The sequence below is a fragment of the Notechis scutatus genome, chromosome 8, assembly GCF_049901735.1.
Source record: "Notechis scutatus isolate UNSWTSFEM ecotype Mainland chromosome 8, rNotScu1.2, whole genome shotgun sequence".
NCBI lineage: Eukaryota > Metazoa > Chordata > Lepidosauria > Squamata > Elapidae > Notechis > Notechis scutatus.
The window spans coordinates 23,704,306-23,724,790 of NC_142016.1; the positions used below are offsets into that span (position 1 = coordinate 23,704,306).

The 20,485-nt window shown below is 47.2% G+C and overlaps 1 protein-coding gene across 3 annotated transcripts in view; it reads right to left on the reverse strand.

The window, feature by feature from the left end:
• Positions 1 to 2,207: 2,207 nt before the first annotated feature.
• PPP1R37 (protein phosphatase 1 regulatory subunit 37) overlaps positions 2,208 to 20,485 on the reverse strand; it is a 41,881-nt gene continuing 23,603 nt past the window's right edge. The window contains exons 4-14 of one of the 3 annotated variants that reach the window (XR_015750539.1): positions 19,799 to 19,899; positions 18,448 to 18,567; positions 16,849 to 16,999; positions 13,162 to 13,317; positions 12,154 to 12,266; positions 11,705 to 11,846; positions 11,450 to 11,616; positions 9,470 to 10,466; positions 8,223 to 8,313; positions 3,601 to 7,091; positions 2,208 to 3,552 (exon numbers count right to left, since the gene is read on the reverse strand). Coding sequence is in view for 2 of the 3 variants with exons in the window: in XM_087971148.1 (XP_087827274.1) it covers positions 8,231 to 8,313; positions 9,470 to 10,466; positions 11,450 to 11,616; positions 11,705 to 11,846; positions 12,154 to 12,266; positions 13,162 to 13,317; positions 16,849 to 16,999; positions 18,448 to 18,567; positions 19,799 to 19,899 (2,030 nt within the window). In the remaining variant the exon portion in view is untranslated. Of the gene's footprint in view, positions 7,092 to 8,222; positions 8,314 to 9,469; positions 10,467 to 11,449; positions 11,617 to 11,704; positions 11,847 to 12,153; positions 12,267 to 13,161; positions 13,318 to 16,848; positions 17,000 to 18,447; positions 18,568 to 19,798; positions 19,900 to 20,485 lie in introns of all 3 variants that reach the window. The other 2 variants (XM_087971148.1, XM_087971149.1) reach the window with 2 other exon arrangements.

The window sequence follows — 20,485 nt, forward strand, 5'->3', positions numbered from 1 at the left end:
GGAGGTGATCCTGTGTGTGTGTAATTAAGAGATATTATAAGTACTTTTCATAGATGTGGAAGACACCAAATTGTAGAAGCTGGGGTACATTTACATGCGGCCCTCCTGGGATCTGTTTTCACTGGGCTGTAGGACATTGAGCTAGCCATGCCCACTCCTGTCAAATATGTCTTTCATATGTTTTACTCTCCGGACCTTTAATCATCTTAGTTGCTTTTCTTTGCACTTTTTCCAAAGTCTCAACATCTTTTTTTGTAATGATGAAGTGGTACTAATCAGATGTTGTGTTTTGCGAGTGGGGAAAAAGCCTCAACTCAAACCTATCTCGCCAGATTGTTGTTTTTTGGGGATCACCTCTGCAGGTCCTCTCCCTTCTGTAGAAGAACCCATGCCCTCTTAATAGCTGGCACACATTCACATTCCAAAAATTTACTTCGAAGAGTAAATAAACCAACCGACTTCAGGAAAATAGGAATGAAAAGCACTGGCTTGGTTAGCGGATTCTCTCTCAAAGACGCCAGGTATTTTGAACAAAATACAAAAGAAATAAAACCCTTTCTTGTACGGTAAGCAAATTGCACCACCCAGTGGTCCATCAAACCATTTTTCCTTTTCATTCATGTAGGCTAAGCTGGCTGGAGAATTCTGGGAGTTGAAATCCACAAGTCGTAAAGTTGCCAAGTTTGGGGACCACCACTGTAGGCTTACTCCAGCCATTGTACGAAGAGATATTGTAATTGGTTTAGTTTCTCGTTGGGTGAACCAGCAATTGTGGTTTCTGACAGTAAACAGCAGCTGAACAAACCACAGCTTTGCACTGTGTGAATCAGGTTTATCGCTCGTTCAACAAACCAGCTTTGTATACCTGAAGCCTCTCATCGAAGCAACACGGAAGGAAGTGCAAGCAACTTATTTTTAGGACCAGGAGAAACATTTTTAAATGTTCGGTGTGAATTCAGAGATCTGTTTCTTTCCTACGGGAGTATGCTAACACTATTTGATGAAACCCAATTTTAAGGCTAGTGATGTGTGTGAATCCAGACATGTGCTTTCACATATGTTGCCTGAGATCATCTGTTTTTCTCTTCCTACATTGCAGGATTATTATTTTTTTCAAATCAACCGTTGACCGATTTGTTACAATAAGAATTGACCAACTGGCTTGTCACCTGAGTTGTGAGCTTGATTGATCTGAAGTCACCTACCTGGCTTTCATGCCTTAGGTGGAACTTGAACTCCCAGTCTCCTGGTGACTGGTCCAAAGTCACCCAGCCGGCTTTCATGCCTAAAGCAGGACTAGAATTCCCAGTCTCCTGGTGATTGGCCCAACATCATCCAGCCAGCTCTCATGCCTAAAGTGGGATTAGAACTCCGTCTCCTGGTGATTGGCCCAAAGTCTCCCAGCTGTCTTTCATGCCTAAGGCAGGACTAGAACTCACCATCTCCTGGCGATTGGCCAAAAGTCACCCAGTCTCCTGGTTTCTAGTCTGGTACCTTCAACACTAGAGTGCCGTTTCTTAACTTTGGCAACTTTTAAGATGCATGGACTTCAATTCCCAGAATTCCCCAGCCACAAGTCTTAAAAGTTGCCAAGGTTAAGATACACCATGCAGTTTAATACTGTAGTATGCCGTTGTTTCTCAATTGTGGCCGCTTGAAGATGTGAAGACTTCAACTATCCTAGCTGTGTCGGCTAGGGAATTCCGAGAGTTGAAGCTCACACATCTTCAAGCGTCCAAAGTTGAGAAAACACAGCTCTAGGCTTCATGGGGTCGTGTTCTGTGAATGCTGTCATTTAGATGAATTCTTCCAACCACAATTCAGTGGACCCTCAAGCAGGAAGTTGAGCCAACTCGGAGCCATTCTCAGCCAGGATGCTTCCATCCCATAGTGAATGTCTGAAGTCCAAATCCTCTTTTATTTTTCCTCGTTGTTTTCCATTCTTCTGACAGAGAGCTATGCTCGTGGTTGGGCCCCATTCATAAATGAAAACTTTGCATTTCTTTGACGGATGCATTTTTCTTACGTGTACAAACCTAGTTTTCATTCAATCCTATACCACCCCCTCCAAGGAAAAATCTGCCTCCCTCTTTGCATTCTAAATTTGTTTTCCCAAATTATGGGGGTGCAGAGAAGACGTGGCCTGGGAAGTTCAAATTTTAAACTGCAAACCTTGGGCTTAATAAAACAGTTTGGAAAGGCAGAGGTTTTTTTTCTCAAGAAAGTTTATTTCAACCAGGCATGAGAGCAATAAATCCATTAAGTGCATGAACACAAAATTACTTATAGCCTCCTTTAATTATAAAAAGTACAAGACCAAGGATATTTTTTCCTTCTCTAGATCTTCAGAAAGAAAAGAATTAACTTATTTTATCTATTTGCCACCTCTTGTCAAGGGCTGAAGAGCCACAATATATATATATATATATTTATATATATTCCAGTCCATTTAGGAACGTGTGTGAAAGACAGCAGCATGAAAACACTTTGGTCTCTGCAAACCACTTCTATCTTTGTTAAGAACCACAAACCAAGATAAAAATTTGTACAGGTAGTTCTTGGCTTACGACCAACCATTGAGCCCAAAATTTCCGTTGCTATGGAAGACAGTTGTAAAGTGAGGTTTGCCACATTTTACCACCTTTCCCGCCACAATTAAGTGAATCTGGCTTCCCTTCTGACTTTGGTTCTCAGAAGGACACAAAAGATGACCGGATGACCCCAGGACACTGCAACCATCATAAAGGTGAGTCCGTTGCAGAGCGCCTGAATTTTAATCATGGGACCATGGAGACGCTGCAACAGTGGTATGAAAAACAGTGCAAAAGTCATTGTTTTTAGTGTTGTTGGTAACTTCAAAGTCACTAAATAAATGGTTGTGAAGTCGAGGACTACCTGTACTCCGTCTTTCCACCAGGTAGGAACTCAAGACTGCATCAAGAAATGCTGGATTAGAGTTACTTCGCATGCACGAGGCCAGGACAGGCTTCAAGTGAAGAGATGCCCTCCCCAAGGCACCGCAACTTTCGGGTTACCACAAAGTCCTTTGGGGAAACAGGCACCCCCTTTTTGCATCTAGCATTTGGGGGGGGGGGGTTTACAGGTCAAACTGAACTGCTAATGCATTTTCTGCAGCTGAATTTGAGGCCTCCCCTTTGAGGGAGGGTCTCATATGTTCCCTTCAAACACAGAACAGGTGGTGTCCTTGACTATCATTTGCTTAACAACTGTGGAAAAATAAGGGGGAGAAAGGGGGGGGAACTCCACCCACCCCAGGTCCAGGCATCAACTTAGGACTGGATTTCTGGTGCCAACTGTAGTCGTAAGATGAGGACTACTTTACATAAACTCCAGCCAAGTCCTCTTCCCTTGCTTCTTTCCCCATCGCTAAGATGGATGCTGCAAGGTTTGAGGAACAAGGAATTGCATTTCTATTTAACTCTACTACTAATGGCCCCTTTGGGGACTGGACTTCGATTCCCAGAATTCCTCAGCCAGCCATGCTTCAAGGCTGGTGGACTTCAGCTCCCAGAATTCCTGAGCCAGCCAAGACTGGTGGACTTCAGCTCCCAGAAATCCTGAACAATCATGCTTCATGACTGGGTGGACTTCAGCTCCCAGAATTCCTGAGCCAGAATTCCCGAGCATGGCTGGCTCAGGAATTCTGGGAATTGAAGTCCACCAGTCATGAAGGGATCCATCGTTCCCAACTTCTGCTCTTAAATTAGTGGCCAGAAATCCCAGCCCGCAAATAAAAATAAGAACAAACAGAAGGACCAAGCTAGTCTTACTGTCCTTTTTAAAAATAAAATAAAAATAAAAAGCCGGGCTACCTGATCTACACGGGCCAAATGAGGCAGAAAACCGGCGGCCCTGCCAATGGGAACGATTCCTCCTTGCGCCCGATCGGAAAGAGACGGAAAGGAAGAGACGTGATGAATGCAGCTTTTTCATTTAATAGAAGACAGCTTCCATAAAAATAAAATGACACACGCGCACACACACACCCAAGGGGGAATGACAGAAACAATAGTCAAAAGGGAAGGGGGAGAAAAATAATCTCACGAAAATCAAACTTGGTGCCATGGAAGGGAAGGGCAAACGGAGGGTTAATGCAGCCAGGACTTCATCCATAGGGATTATTTATTTTTCTTTATTTATTTGGGGGTGGGATGCATTAACCCTCCCTTTACAGAGAAGCGTGGTGTCATTGTGCCTGTGCGTGTGAGAGGATGTTGTGGTCAAGAGGAGAGATGGGGGCAGATGGCAAAAATTGCCTCTCTGGGCCCCCCACCGCCTCCAAATCCAACGCAGCAAAAAATTAAAAAAAATAAAAACAGTGCCATTTTTTTTTTCATGCTCCCTGATCAAGATTTCATTGCACTTAAGAAAAACAAACGAACAAACATGGAATTTTTTTTTTTTTTTTTTTTAAAAGGAAGTCGAAAGTTTCCTTTTTCTTTTTAAAAGTCCTGCAACCCACTCCCGTAGCTAGCTCTCCCTCTCTTCACCTTCCTCCGGTCAGTTTTGTAGTGGGGGAGGAAAAGAAGAAAAAAAAAAAAAGGAAAAACAGGTTATTTTGAGGAGAGTAAACCGAGGAAAACCATTCCTTTTTTGCGTCATCGGATGAGTACCGTAAATATATTTAAAAAATCTTCCCCATTTTGCTTTGACGGCTGACGAGAGCAAAGTCATCCCATGGTTATTTTGGGGGGGAGGGAAGGGAGACGGTGATGAAAAATTCTGCTTTTTCTAAACTCTTTCCTTTTGCATGAGACTTAAAAGGTCAGTTCGGGGCAAGTTTTGTCCCACGGATTTGTTGGTCTCTTAAGAGATTGAAGAGGGCACGATGTCCGAAGAAACACCACTGTTTCCCGTTGGCTGGGAGGTCCGAGGTTAGCTTGTTGGCTCTCCTTCTTGCCCACTCAAATCCACCATGTTGAGGATGGCCTGCCTGCTCATCCCGGTCTTTGTGGCTCTGTGGATGAGGAGAGAGCTCTGTTCGAAAGGGGGTGGGGGTGGAATTAACCTGTCGAGACCCACATCCACCTCAAAAGGTCTTCCAGCTTCTCGCCACCTCTACATAGCTCTTCCCTTGCTCGGTTCCAACCGAGAGGAAGAGAGCGCGTGTGAGCATCCACCAGCCTGGAGGTTCTGGCTCTTGCTTGAAGGGGAACACATTGGAGGGGGAAAGGCCTTCCCTGAGAACTTGTCTAACCTCCCCCATCACACCGTCGGCAGGCGAGATGTCCAAGCTTGGCCACTTGGAAGACTTGTGGACTTCAACTCCCAGAATTCCCCAGCCAGCACAGCTGGCTGGGAATTCTGGGAGTTGAAAGTCCACAAGTCTTCAAGTGGCCAAGCTTGGATATTCCTGGTCTAGTCATCCACATCTTCGTCTCCATTCCTGCTGAGATTGTCAGAGGACCCCCAAAACCTCCGGCAAACTTCTTCACAGCGCAGAGGGAGAGTGGTAGTGACCCACTTCACCTGGCTTCCCCAAGTCTTTAGCCTCCCCCACTTTTTTGGGGGGGGGGGGAGGAAGAGGGGCAAACCCGAAGAGAAAAAATCTGGCTCAGCCGAGAGGGACTCCTCATCGCTGTGGGAGAGAAGGACAAGAGCCATCGTGGAAGGGCCAAGTGAGGTGGAGCTAGCTTTTCAACCCACCACTCTTCCAGCTGTTTAAGAAGAACGTGGAAAGGCCTGCGAAATGAAGAGAGATGCGGAGGGGTATTTTCAGGGGAGGGGAAAAAGAAAAAAAAAAGAAATGGGGAGGGGTGTGAAACTACCCTGAACCCAGCAGTGTCCATAAAACGGCTCTCACATCAGTTTTGTCGGGGGTAGGGGAGGGGAAACGAGCCCCTTCCCTGCTCTTTCGCAATACACGCGTCTTCCAACTCTTTTTACAGTCCATTGAAGAGTTTCCTAAGCTGTTGTTCCCAACTTCGACACCTTTTCACGATAAATCGAAGAAGTCGGCCTGGGTGGCAGAGACAGCGTTCACATTTGCGGGGTGGTGGTGGAGGAATGGCTCCCCTCCAAATGCACCACGTGTCCTTGGGTTGGTGGGCAAACCACGTGGAACATCCTCCCCCCCCCAACCCGGCCAAAAAGAGGGAAGCTTCCTCCTCCTTCTTTTCACAAACAGAAAGAGCAAGGGAGCCGCTGGGTCTCGGCGACAGGGGTGCCACTGCGAGACAAAAGAGCCTTCCAATGATAAATAGACACGGAACCCGGAAAAAATAAAAATAAAGAACCAACATGGCGACACGACGAAGGAAGGAAAGAAGATATGAATGCACACGTGTGCAAAGTGATAAGGAGAGGAATAAAAAATAAATAGTTGTCTGGGCTGAGAAATAACAGCCCGAATCGTCCTGCTTAGGTGAGAAAAAAAATTGTGTGTGTGTGTGTGTGTGTGTGTGTGTTTGTTTTCCAGCATGGGGGCATGACAACACAACAAATCTGCCACCTTGACTCAGCACTCTTGCCTTGTCCATCTGCAACGGGTCGAGCCTGGTCACATCTGAAGCCAAAAATATGCAGGACTTGGTTGAACCTTTTTTTTTTTTCCTTCCTTCCTTTTTCTTTCTTTCCTTGGTTTGTTTTTAAAAGTTTTAAAAGAGACGGCAGCGGCCCGAGAGGTCCAGAGCCGACAAAATTCAATCTGGCTTGCGGGAAGGGTAGAACCCTCCAAGGAAGGAAGGAAGGCGAGGGGAGAAAAACATTGCAAGTGCCCTTGGCTAGTGTTCCAGAAAGGAGAGAAAAACCGAAGCCATTCGTATCGAGAATTCGGGGGGGGTCTTTTCTCCGGATCGAGGTTTCCCTTTTGCCGGTTTCCTGGATCGGTCCTGCGAGACGGCGGGTCTCTTCGCAGAGGAAGACGTCAAAAATGCCCCAAAAAAAGGCAGGGGGGAGAGAGAGAGAGAGGGAGGGAGAGAGGGTGCATCTGGAAACAAAGCTCTTTGGGAAGGGACAAGGCATTTGGTTGCCCCAGTATTTCAGTGTCCACTTTGGGATCGCTCAGTGGAGGCAGGGGGTAAAGCTAGTGTTTTCCCCAAAGCAACCAGCTCCTCAGCAACTGCCCAGAACTGAAAGAGAAGAAGAGGAGGAGGAGGAGGAAGAGGAAAGTTTAGAACATTAGTATTGTTAAGAACTTTAGTGCTGCTGGAGCTGGATGATTTTCTCAACAGACCTTTCACTACCAAACAAGGTAACATCATCAGCGCTAGATGGTAGTGGGGGAGGAGGAGGAGGAAGGGGAGGAAGAAACTTTAGAGCAGGGGTGTCCAACCTTGGCCACTTTAAGACTTGTGGACTTCAACTCCCAGAATTCCTCAGCCAGCAAAGCTGGCTGAGGAATTCTGGGAGTTGAAGTCCACAAGTCTTAAAGTGGCCAAGGTTGGACACCCTGCTCTAGAACATTAATATTGTAAGAACTTTGGTGCTGCTGGAGCTGTATGGCTTTCTCACAGACCTTTCATTACCAAACATCATCAGTGCTAGACAGTAGTAGGGTTTGGGGAGGAGGAGGAAGAAGAGAAGGGAGAGGAAGAGGAGAAGGAGGAGGAGAAGAAGGAGGAGGAAGAGGAAGGGGGGAGGAGGAGGAGGACCGTGGGCTCCTTGATACTTTCTGAGTATCTTGATTGATTTCTTGCAGACGTTTCATTACCCAACTAGGTAAAGTAATCAGTGCCGGAAGGGAAAATGGGTTTTGTGGAAAGGAGAAAAAGAAAGGTGGGGGAAAAGGAGGCTGGTCACTCTGGAGTCCTTGGTGCTCTGAGCTGGATGGTTTCCTCATTACACTACCCAACGTGGTAACATTTTGGCAGTTGGATTCTCACTGGCTCAAGGTTGACTCAGCCTTCCCTCCTTCCGAGGTTGGTAAAATGTGGACCCCAATTGCTTGGGGGGCAAGAGGTTGAACTCTGTAAACCGCTCAGAGAGGGCTGTAAAGCACCGTGAAGCAGTATATAAGTCTAAGGGCTATTGATATATTTTTTAAAAAAGATTAAACCCCACCCCCTTCTCGCACTGATGATGGGACCTAGTGGGGTCATGAGACGTCTGCAAGCAAACAACCAACCACACATGTCTTAAGAAAACCAATCCAGCTGGTGGCCAAACAGCTCTGCCTTTAAAGCACACCTTGATTTTTCTTTCTGGGAACTTGATTTTAGCTGAAAACGCTCCTGGCAAGTGGGGGGGGGGCTGTCCCTTACCTAAAGTGTCACATTGGTTCCTGTCCCATCTCTAGGCTGGCTTCCAAGAGTAACTCCTCCAGCTCCTTCTCGTTTTTGGAACAGTTCAACTCTGAAAAACAGAAATGGACAACTGGACCCTCATGCAGCCATCATCAGGCTGACCGTGAGGTCATGGCTTCCACCAAGCCACAAGCCCTGCAGCCCAGGAACCTGTCCAGAAGTGGCTACCAAACCCTCACCTTTGACATGATGGAAGGAGAAAAATGATCCTATCCATGGGAAAGAACTGCATTTGCTGAGGTGAACTTTTTTTTCTTTTCTTTTAACCACCCTGTAATCCCTGGCACTGAGGTGACTGAATAGAGTGTGAGCATTTACTGGCTGGATACCCTTCCTGCCACCTAGGCAGAGCTCACAGCAGACAATAACTCATGGTGCCCAGAGAGAGAGAGAAATATCTGCCGCTACCTGGCATCAAACTCACAGCCTCCTGATTGTGAGCTCCACCTCTAGGCCACCACAACACTCTAAAATTCCGGAATCCCCTCAAAGGGACACGGTGGCTCAGTGGCTAAGACGCTGAGCTTGTCGATCGGAAAGGTCAGCAGTTCGGCGGTTCGAATCCCCAGCGCTGCGTAACAGAGTGAGCTCCCATTCCTTGTCCCAGCTTCTGCTAACCTTGCAGTTTGAAAGCACTAAAAATGCAAGTAGAAAAATAGGGACCACCTTGGTGGGAAGAGAACAGCGCTCCGTGCGCCTTCAACGTTTAATCATACCGGCCACATGACCACGGAGACGTCTTCAGACAGCGCCGGCTCTTCGGCTTTGTAACGGAGATGAGCACCAGCGCCCCCTAGAGCTGGAAACAACTAGGACGTATGTGCAAGGAGGGAAACATCTTTATCTTTACCTAAATCACACATGTTCCACCTTGGCCACTTTAAGACCCATAGACTTCCATCTGGGATTGAAGTCTATGGGTCTTAAAGTCGCCAAGGATGGACACCCTGATTGAAATGTTTTGACCTAGACTCAACTGCTTTTTAATCCTTCCTCCTCCTCCTCCTCCTCCTGGTTTTTCAGGAGCGTATCTCCAGCACCCCGCCTGAAAAATCAACAACCCTTGCCTTCACCCCAAAGGAGCTTGAGGGCCCCCCACACACACACATTGCTCAACCTCAGGGCAATAAATCAAATGCAGGCCCCTCTCTGGCCCGGCCATTTCATTCTGCTGTTAAACCAAGCTTTTCTGCTTGCTTTCTTACCATGTTCCACAGCACAGCTGGCTCTTTTCCCATCGTATCCTAAAGGGGCGTCCGGCAGCACGCAAAGGAACTCCGTCTTCACCCCGTTAGGAAGCAGAGTAAGGTGGACAGCGTCCTCACAGCACCCAGAGTTCATTTTGTCGGGGCCCAAATGGGAACCTGGCGTGGGGGGCGGGCTTTCCAAGCTGGCTGTGGGTCCAGCCACAGTTTCACTGGTCTCTGTTTTCGAGCCTTCAGTCTTTACGGGCCGATAGGGCCCCCGAGAGTCCGCCTGCCTCGACGGAGGGGCGGGCAGAGCTGCGGGGGCCGCCTTCTGATGGGCTGCCCTTGCCTCCTCCTTCTCCGGCAAGCTCTCCACCCGCGTCACCACGAAGATTTTGTGCCCTCGGCCGGGACTGGAAACCGATATCCGCTTCTCGTGTCCAGGAGAATGGGCCTGCAGCGGCGCACTGCTCGCGGTTCCTATTCGAGGTTCACATTTGATTTCTTCCGCAGCGTTCGAGAGGGAGGTCCTGCATTCGGCGCCAAGGGTGGCCCGGCTCTTCTCGGGAGAACCCACCGCGAAGGGTCCTTCAGCGTGGTTGGGCTGGCGGTGCTGTCCCAACGGAGAGGAAGTCTTTATTTGCAAGGTCTCCTCCTCCTCTTCGGTATCTGAGTCGGAATCGCAGAGGTTGTTGTTGTTGTCGTCACCGACACCGCCGGCTGCTCTCTGCTCCGCGGCTCCGTTCTCCTGGGGTATCAAGGCTTCGGCAGCTTCTTCCACTTCCTCCAGGCTTGAGACCACGTCCCCGTTCCGCCCGTCCTCTTCTCCCGCCTGCTGGTCCTCCTCCTCTTCCTCCTCCTCCAGGGGTTCTGTGATTGTGATCTCAGGCATGGAGGCCGACTGCTGGAGTTTCTGCTCCTTCTCTTCCTTCTCTTTGGCCAGGACAAAGTTGCGCTTGCAGCCATTCTGGATCTCGGTCAGGAGGGCTTTCTGCGTCTCGAGGAAACTCTTCACCTGTTGAGAGGAAGGAGGCAGAACAAGGTGCATCAGTGCCGTTTAAGATGTTCAACGGAGGCGCTTCACCGATAGGAAACCCTTTGGGACCTGCATTTCGGGGGAATCGATCTGAGTCCAGATAGGATGCAGGTTGCAAACTCCATCCAGAGTCATCCAGACGGCTTTCGTGCCCAAGGCAGGACTAGAACTCACTAATATGGGACTAGAACTCCCTGTCTCCTGGTGATTGGTCCATGGTCACTCAGCCAGCTTTCGTGCCTAATATGGGACTAGAACTCCCTGTCTCCTGGTGACTGGTCCATGGTCACCCAGCCAGCTTTTGTGCCTAATATGGGACTAGAATTCCCTGTCTCCTGGTGACTGGTCCATGGTCACCCAGCCAGCTTTCAAGCTTAAGGTGGGACTAGAACTCCGTCTCCTGGTGACTGGTCCATGGTCACCCAGCCAGCTTTTGTGCCTAATATGGGACTAGAACTCCCTGTCTCCTGGTGACTGGTCCATGGTCACCCAGCCAGCTTTTGTGCCTAATATGGGACTAGAACTCCCTGTCTCCTAGTGACTGGTCCATGGTCACCCAGCCAGCTTTTGTGCCTAATATGGGACTAGAATTCCCTGTCTCCTGGTGACTGGTCCATGGTCACCCAGCCAGCTTTTGTGCCTAATATGGGACTAGAACTCCCTGTCTCCTGGTGATTGGTCCATGGTCACCCAGCCAGCTTTTGTGCCTAATATGGGACTAGAACTCCCTGTCTCCTGGTGATTGGTCCATGGTCACCCAGCCAGCTTTTGTGCCTAATATGGGACTAGAATTCCCTGTCTCCTGGTGACTGGTCCATAGACACCAGCCAGCCTTCATGCCTAAAGCGGGTCTTGAACTCATGGTCTCCTGCTTTCTAACCTGGTGCCTTAACAACTAGACCAAACTTTGGGGAATTTGGGGAGCTGCTCATACTGGGAGTTGGCTTCCTACCCTGACTTACCGATTCCTTTTTGGGCTCCCGGTCAAGGTCCAGCCTGAGCAAAGAGTGATTGACCTTCAGAGCCAAGGACAAGGCCATAAGTCCCCCCGTCTTGATCTCATTTTCCCGCAGGTCCAGCCGAAGCAGGCGAGGACTCTCCGCAATGAATTCCGCCACAGCCACAGCACCTGGGCACCAAAAGAGATCATGCAGGCCCTGCTCCCTGGTTTGGGAGGGCTTCCACCATCACAGGGGAAGGCTGCAAAGTCGGCTTACCTTCGCAGGTCAGTTTGGTCAAAGCTAAGCCCAACCGTAGCACGGAGCGGTTGCTGATGAGCCCATTCTTCAAGTTGCGGACACCTTCGTTGCCGATCGGGTTGTGTCCCAAATTCAGGGTCTCAAGACTCTGGGTGTGAGGCTGAAGAAGGGCAGAAGGTGGGTTATCCTGTTTCAGCTTCAAAGGAGATACACATTCCCCAAGAAAGCAAAGTCCTTGGCTTGTAGACCCCTCAGGGAAGATCTTTCAAGTCATCTGAATCACTGCATTTTCCTATCTTCCTTCCTTCCTTCCCTCTTCAAAATCCTCCTCCCTCCCTCCCTCCTTTCCTCCCTCCCTTCATTCCTTCCCTTCCCTCCCTCCCTCCCCTTAATTAAAAAAGAGCTCTTCCTCGGGTTCTGATCCAAGGCGTCGTTCCGAGGAGATGCGGCGAGAGGTTTGGGCTCACCAACGTCATCCCCATGTAGGCCATGCCGGTGTGGGTCAGCTGGTTATTCCACAGCACGAGGGTGACCAGGCCTTTCCGCTGCTCTTTCAGCCCTTCGCAGATATAGGCCAGTCCTGGGAAGCGTAAGACAAACAGAGGAGAAAAGGGAAGTTTTTCTTCCATTTGTTTTAAAAAAAAAACACACACACACACACAGTAACGCAGAAGTTCGGCATGTTCTGTATTTAGCTGGAGGGAATAAATACATCCATTTGTTCTTTCTGGAAACTTTGAATTCACTTCCTCTTGGGGTTGCAACTGTCTGAGATCTCTGCACCTGCTTTCAGTAATTTATTTAGGATTGTTTGAAAAGAGGAAACACTGAAAAATGAGCTTCTTGGATTAGAGGTATCTTACGCCTTTTATTCGTTTCACGGAGAAATGACGCACTTTTTAAGAGCCAACAAAAAGAACCTTATTTTTAAAAAAGCAATTATCAATTGACAGTCCAAATTTGAAGAATTTGTCTCCTTGGAAGCGGGACAGATTCAAAAGAAGGTTTTATGAATTTATTGCAATAAAGTGCATTAAAATCTCTTTCCCTTCCCTTCCTCTTTTCTTCTTCCTTCCTCCCTGTTTCCTTCCTTCCTTCCCGTGTCCTATTGTCCTCCCTCTCCTTCCCCTTTTCTCCTTCCTTCCTTCATCCTGTCTCCTTCTTTCCTTCCTTCCCTTCCTTTCTCCCTCCCTCTTCCTCCCTCTTCCTTCCTTTTCTTCCTGTCTCCTTCCTTTCTTCTTCCTTCTCCTTCCCCTACTTCCTTCGTCCTGTCTCCTTCTTTCCTTCCTTCCTTCCCTTCCTTTCTCCTCCCTCTTCCTTCCCTTCCCTCCTTCTCCTTCCTTTCTTCCTCCCTCTCCTTCCCCTTTTCTACTTCCTTCCTTCATCCTGTCTCCTTCTTTCCTTCCTTCCCTTCCTTTCTCCTGTCTCCTCCCTCCTTCCCTCCCTGAAGATAATTGAGGCAGGAGTACCCCTACCTGAGTCCAAGACATGGTTGTTCCTGAGGTCCAGGATCTGTATGTAACAGTTGAATTTCAAGAGATTGCCCAGCTGAGCCGAGTCTTGGAGGCTGTTGAGTTTGTTATCGGCCAGGTAAAGTTCCCGCAGGTTCATGTTCATTTTCAGAGCCGTTGCTAAGGATGGAAAAATAAACCAGTGAGCAAGCAAGAACCTGGGCAGAATAACAAAACTTCTAGTCCCCTGTGTGCCTGTCAGTGCTGGCAGCAAACCGCAACGATGCAAAAAATGAGAGTTGGCTGCAGTGAGGTCAGGGTGTAAGTCCCATCCTAACGTTCAAGTGAAGAGATGGGATTTTTAATCACGGCACAAATACAGATTACAGATGAACAGAGTTGGGAGCGACCTTACAGGTTATCTAGTCCAACCCCTTGCCCAAGCAGGAGACCCTACACCATTTCTGTCCAGTCTCTTCTTGAAAGCCTCCAGTGATGGTGCTCCCACAACTTCCGAAGGCAACTTCTGTTCGATGGGTTGATGGTTCTCCCTGTCAGGAAGTTTCTCCTTATATATACAAACTGTGTCATTCTCTCCCCAGGGACACCCTGCATCCAAGCGGCGTTAAGAAGCCTTTTCTTTTCTAACTTCTTCCACTCAATGTTCTTTTACACAGAGAAGAAGAAAACAACCCTTTGGTTTAAGCTGGAGGCCAATTTTTAAGATTTTGTTTTGCACAGTAATCAAAAGATGCTTCATGTGAAATGTTAATGCTGCTTTAGAAGGCCTTGGGGAGGCCACACTTGGAATACCGCATCCAGTTTCGGTTGCCGCGATGTGGAAAGAAGATGTTGAGAAAAGAGTGCAGAAAAGAGCAACCAAGACGATTAGGGGGCTGGAGGCTAAAACATATGAAGAACAATTGCAGGAACTGGGGATGTCTGGTTTAATGAAAAGGAGGACTAGGGGAGAAGTGATGGCGCTGTCCCACTATCTATGACGCTGCCACAAAGAAGAAGAGGTCAACCTATTCTCCAGAGCAGGGGTCCCCAACCACCGGTCCGCGGACCGGGTCCCGGTCCGCGGAACAACTCCTACCGGGCCGCTGGCTTGCTGGCGCCGCCATCTTTTTCATGAAAAAGTGCTTCCGGTGAGCTTTTCCGGGTAGAAAGCTCACCGGAAGCGCGTTTTCATCAAAAAGATGGCGGATGCGCTTCGATGAGCTTTTCGGGTAGAAAGCCATTTCTACCGGAAAAGCTCACCAGCTGCTAGCCGCCATCTTTTTGATGAAAAAGTGCTTCGGTGAGGTCACCGGAAGCACTTTTTCATCAAAAAGATGGCGGCGCCAGCTGATGCCGTACCGGGCGCGGCATCAAAAGGTTGGGGATCACTGCTCCAGAGCACTTGAATGCAAGACAAGAAGCAATGGATGGAAACTAATCAAGGATGACTTTCTTGACAGTTAGAATCAGGGAAATGGCTTGCCTTCGGAAGTTGGGGGTGCCCCATCACTGGAGGCTTTTAAGAAGAGACTGGACAGCCGTTTGTCTGGAATGGTAGAGGGTCTCCGGTTTGAGCAGGGGGTTGGACTAGATTAGAAGACATTCATTGTTCTCTGTCTGGAAATGTCTCCGTAGTTCTAGGTTGCTTCTCTCCTTGATTAGTTTCCCTCCAATGTTTCTTGTCCTGCTTTCAGGTGCTTTGGAGAATAGATTGACCCCCTTCCCTCTTCTTTGTGGCAGCCCCTCAAGTATTGGAACACGGCTGTTGAGGTAATTCCCCGTTAGGAGAATGAGCGCATACAGGGAGACGTATAGAGAGTAGTGTTGGAATAATACACACAGAGCACACAGATACACAGTACAGTAAATGTAGGTTTTTACTTCCAGAAAGGTTTAAGCAAAGTCCAAAATAAGTCATTCACAGGTTAAATCAGTCGGTTTTCAATCCAGGGATAATCCAAGTATCAAATTCCAGTGTCAAATACAGTTCAGTATCAGACTTACATTAAATCCAGTAATATCAGTCAATTAGAAGAAATGGAGCAACGGCAATACTTTGCAACAGAAGGAAACAGAGATACACTTACACTCTCTTCTGAGACTCAGACTAAGACAAACCAGGTTTCTGGCTCCATCTTATGTCCGTTTGAGAAACCACACCTAATTACAGTTTTGCATTTTCTTAAAGATACAGTTTTAAAATGTTTATCCTGGTTTATATATTTCTAACCCAAATAGCTGTTAGGTGACTCATATTCCTAACAACTGCTATCATGTCACTTCTTTTTCACTAGACTAGCCCTACCCAATTCCTGCAACCGGTGCCTACCCAATCTAATAAGGGTGGGAATTCATAAAACGCTGATGAAAGGAGTTATAGAGAAGGGGGGGGGGGAAGTACATTCCTAGCGGGGCCATATAGTTTTCTTTCTCCTCCTCCTTCCCCTCCCTTAAGAGGAGCTTTGGAGTGGAAAAACAACCAAGTCAACTAATGCTCTCGCTGCCCCAAGCAAAGAGGATCCTCTTTCAAACTTCATTTATTATTGCTACAGGTTTGCACGTTAAAGTCCTCCAGGCTGGTTCCAATACATTATTAAAGCTTGCAGCATTCATTTGCAAGAATGTCCATTGTCTCTCCTAAACCGTAGAAGCAGCCTTAGAAGATAAACAGATCACAGATAACAGATAAACAGAATTGGCAGAGGGAGGCCGGGGGTGGGGGGTGGAATTCAAGATAACAATGAGGTGATAAAAGAAGCTAGGGAAGAGGTAAGGGCGGGAACCACTTCATTTGGCTTGTAGGCTGTTTTGAAATACCGCCTGACATTTAAAGGAAAATATTTGTAGCTCAAGGTGCTACAGGAGAATGGATTTTGTGGAATGGAAGAGAAGGAGAAAGGGAGGAAGAGGAGGACGGCTGTTGGGTCCTTGGTGCTCTCTGAGCTGGGTGGTTTTCTTGCAGACCTTTCATGACCCAACTAGGCAACATCATCAGTACTGGAGGAGGAGGAGGAGGAGGAGGAGGAGAGGAGGAGGAGGAGGAGGAGGAGGAGGAGGAGGAAGAGGAGGAAGAGGAGGAGGAGGAGGAGGAGGAGGAATGTTGGGTCCTTGCTACTCTCTGAGCTGGGTGGTTTTCTTGCAGACCTTTCATGACCCAACTAAGTAACATCATCAGTACTAAAGGAGGAGGAGGAGGAGGTGGTGGTAGAGGAATGTCGGGTCCTTGCTACTCTCTTGAGTTTTCTTGCAGACATTTCATGACCCAACTAAGTAATATCATCAGTACTAAAAGAGGGGGAGGGGGTAGGGGAGGATGGCTGTTGTGTCCTTGGTATTCTCGGAGCTTGGTGATTTTCTTGCAGACATTTCATGACCCAGCTAGGGAACATCATCAACACTGTATTTACAGAGCTTACAGAGAGCAAACCCTACATCCTTCTAGCACTGATGATGTTCCCTAGTTGGGTCATGAAATGTCTGCAAGGAAACCACCAAGCTCCGGGACCCCCAAGGAACCCTCAGGCCAGACATTTGTTTTTCACACAAAAAACAACGCCCTCTGTGCCCTAAAATGTTAATTTACTTGCAAGAAGCTTGGTGGTCTCTTAGCAGGGGATTGGGAAGAACTGCAACGCAGGGTGGTCCAAGGTGGAGGTAGCGGGCTGGGGGGCAAAGGGGTGCAAAAATGTTAATCCTCGATTGATTCACCTAGTAACATGAGGGGACGACCGGACAGGCTCGCGTTCTCCAGGTGCAAGACCACCAGGCTGTTGCTGATGCGCAAAGCGCGGGCCACAAATGGGGCCGAATGATCCAGGAGAGGCGTGTTGCGGGCATCCACGTACTGGAGGCAGTTTGTCTAGGGAAGAAAGAAAACAACGAAAGTGTCACGCCCACGAGACCAGGTCCATGTGAAGGTTCAAATAAACTGACTCATTGCTATGCCTGCCTGTGCACAGGAATCTTCTCCATTAGAGGTTTGCACCTGCTCGGATTTAGATAACGGGTCAATGGGAATCAAGGACTTAAGACTGTTTGTGGCTACACAGAGATTCAAGGCTGATCCCTCTTTTAACTCTGCCCCCAGCGCTGCCACTCCTCCTCCTACACAAAATCAGATCCAGATAGACTTAAATCCATCCTTAGGATTTGTGTAATGACCCAGGGCGGGATACAAAATAAAACACAGTCAGTAAAACAGGGGAAGCCCCTTTTATTCCTTTACTTTGCGTCAAAGCTCCAAATATCCTTGACTGGAGACAAAAAACTACCCCACAAGTAGTTAAGAAAAGGAGGAAATGACGTTTAAACTAAAAATGCCTATAAATTATAAAGAGTAAAAACAACACAAACCACACTGAAGCAATTGAGGGAACCAGGCAAGATAAGGGCTTGAAGACATCCACAGATATCGGAACACACACTGGGAAGGACGCCAAACTCAGAGAGGAACGACAGACTAGAGATATGTCCATGCTTTCTTTCCAGCATTGGCCCATACGCACGTCTGTCTTTTTAACCAGTTCTCACAGCTGCAGCCCATGAAGGGGATCAGGGCCCTTTCCTCCCCTGTAGACCATGCCATTCATCTCTCTCCCTTATCCCCTCCTCCCTGTGTGCCCTAGGATGGAGAGGGGGTGGGCCAGGGTCTTCCTCTGACTGCCCAGCCTCCTCCACAACCTCCGGAGGCACACACCCCACTCCCTGTTGGCTGTTCCTCCTCTCCCTCAGAGTCAATCTCCAACAATTTGCCTCCCGTTCAGGAGAAAAGATATGAATGGCCTTTCCATTACAGGTAGTCCTCGACTTACAACAGTTCATTTAGTGACCATTCGAAGTGACAACAGAACTGAAAAAAGTCTTATGACCATTTTGCAGTGATAGCCGTTGCAGCATCCCTGTGGTCACACGTACAAAATTCAGATGCTTGGCAAACCGATTCCTATTTATGACGGTCGCAGTGTCCCTGGGGTCACTCACCCGATTCCCTTTTGGGACTTTCTGACACACAAAGTGAATGGGGAGAAGCCCGATTCACTTAACAACGATGTTACTAACTTAACAGCTGCAGCGATCCACTTAACAACTGGGGCAAAACTCACTTCACAAATGTTTCACTTGAGATGGGCGGAGCTGACGTTGCGGCGAGACGACGGGTGATTCGGGGGGCTTCGGAAATTTGAGGGTGAATTGTGGTTAAGTCAATGACCGCCTGATTTCCCGTTCAACCTCTATGGTCCTTCCTCAAGGCTGCCCATAACTACAAGGTTTTCAAGAAACCCAACTTAGGAGAACATCAGTACAAACCTTCCTTATCATGTGTGCAGCTGCCTGCCAACCCCGGGTGCCGATGTGTTTGTTAAAGGAGATGTTGAGGTGCGTGGCGGACTCGTAGTATTCAATCATGTCAAAGAGTGCTGAGGCACCCTAGCAAATGAGAAACAGAGGGAGGAGGAAGGAGGAGAAAAAAAACCCAGTGAAAGCATGAGCAGAGTGCAGCATCCCAAATAACCATCTTGCCTGCAACCCAGCCACGGTGGGCTGCAGAATTAGCAATGTTATTTTTTTGTTTAATTTTAAAAAAAAATATTTATGGAAATTCAAAATATTAAAAAGTTTACAAAAATTCAAAATATTAAAAAGTTTACAAAAATTTCTATAATAGAAGATGTGTCAATATCTTTCAACGTCATTTTCTTGACAATACAATCAATACAATACATACAATTAATTAATATTCATAGTATTAGTAATACTAATTCACAGTGCCTTAATATTAATAAAAAGTGATTCATGTATATAGGTTGATGGTTCAAAAAAGAAAAAGAATATCACATTAACACTAAATACACATAAAAAGAAAAAAATCAGAGATAAATCTATATAATTATAGTCTATGTACTGTGCTCTATATTTCATAGCCATAAGAGGAGATAAGTTATATATTTTTAAGTATACAACATAACTATATAATATTATAAGTATAATATTATAAATTAAATATGAATAATTACATAAATCTCAATTTTCTGGCATTTTCTCAATTTCAACAGCTTCTCATTGGTCCTACCTATATACCAATATGCCAATTTTGTTTTCTCTTTTGAACTATATTTTTCATGTTTTACTGCCTAGCAATGTTCATTTAATTCATTTCCATTTACGAAGACCTTACCTCCTGTGAAAGCTTTCCCTGCAGTTTAAAAGCAAGATGCATCTTTCGTTCTCTGGGGTTTTTTTCCCTCCCCTTGAAGACGTTTCATTTCTCATGCAAGAACTGAAGAAGCTTCTTGGATGAGAAGTGAAACATCTTCAAGGAAAAACAACAACAAGGAAGTCCAGTTGCCTCTTGAAAAAAAAGCACCTTTGGGACAACCACGACCTGGAGGACTGAGAATCTCCACAGACCTCATTCCAGACAGTCAATTCAAATTGGATATGGATTTGTAATGGCCAAAAGCAACGGGCGCTTTTTTGACAGCTAGCCCAGCTTGGTTTAATGAGGCTTCCCTGAAGTCTACTCAAGTTAAAAAGGGCACCTTTTCGATTCCTGAGATAGCCAGTTTGGAACGGGGGGAGGGAGGTACAGAATTCAACTCCCCAAGGGAGAGAGAGGAAGATTTAAAAATAAATAAAAATTCTTTGTAGATTTACATACATCTTCATCGAGGCTGGTTTGCTCCAAATCCACAATCTTAAATTGGAGGCGCTTAAAAATCTCTTCCAGAGCTTCACAAGCCTTGTAGTCTAATTTTTCACCTGTACAAGAAGAGAAACAAAGAGCGTGTGAGGGTTTAAAATGGGAGGGAGGGGATTATGATCAGTCATTCAGGAAGAATTAAAGGGGGAGGAAGAGGGGGAGAAATTTTAGACCAGGGGTGTCCAACCTTGGCAACTTTAAGACTTGTGGACTTCAACTCCCAGAATTTGAAGTCCACAAGTCTTAAAGTTGCCAAGGTTGGACACCCCTGTTTTAGACAATCCTGGGAGCCAATGCACTAAATTTCTCCCTTTAGAAATTTAGAAAGTTGGGATAAGATGCCCGAGGCAAGGCTGCCTCAAGATAGCAATAGCCCTTAGACTTATATACTGCTTCAAAGTGCTTTCCAGCCCTCTCTAAGCGTTTCACAGAGCCAGCCTCTTGCCCCCAACAATCTGGGTCCTCATTTGACCCACCTCGGAAGGATGGAAGGCTGAGTCCAACTTGAGCCGGTGAGGATCGAACTGCTGGCAGTCAGTAGTTAGCCTGCAATGCTGCATTCTCAGCACTGTGCCATCACGGCTCATATTGATATGCCCAGCCATCAGACCCATAGATTAGGTTTGCCAATCCCTGGTCCGCAGG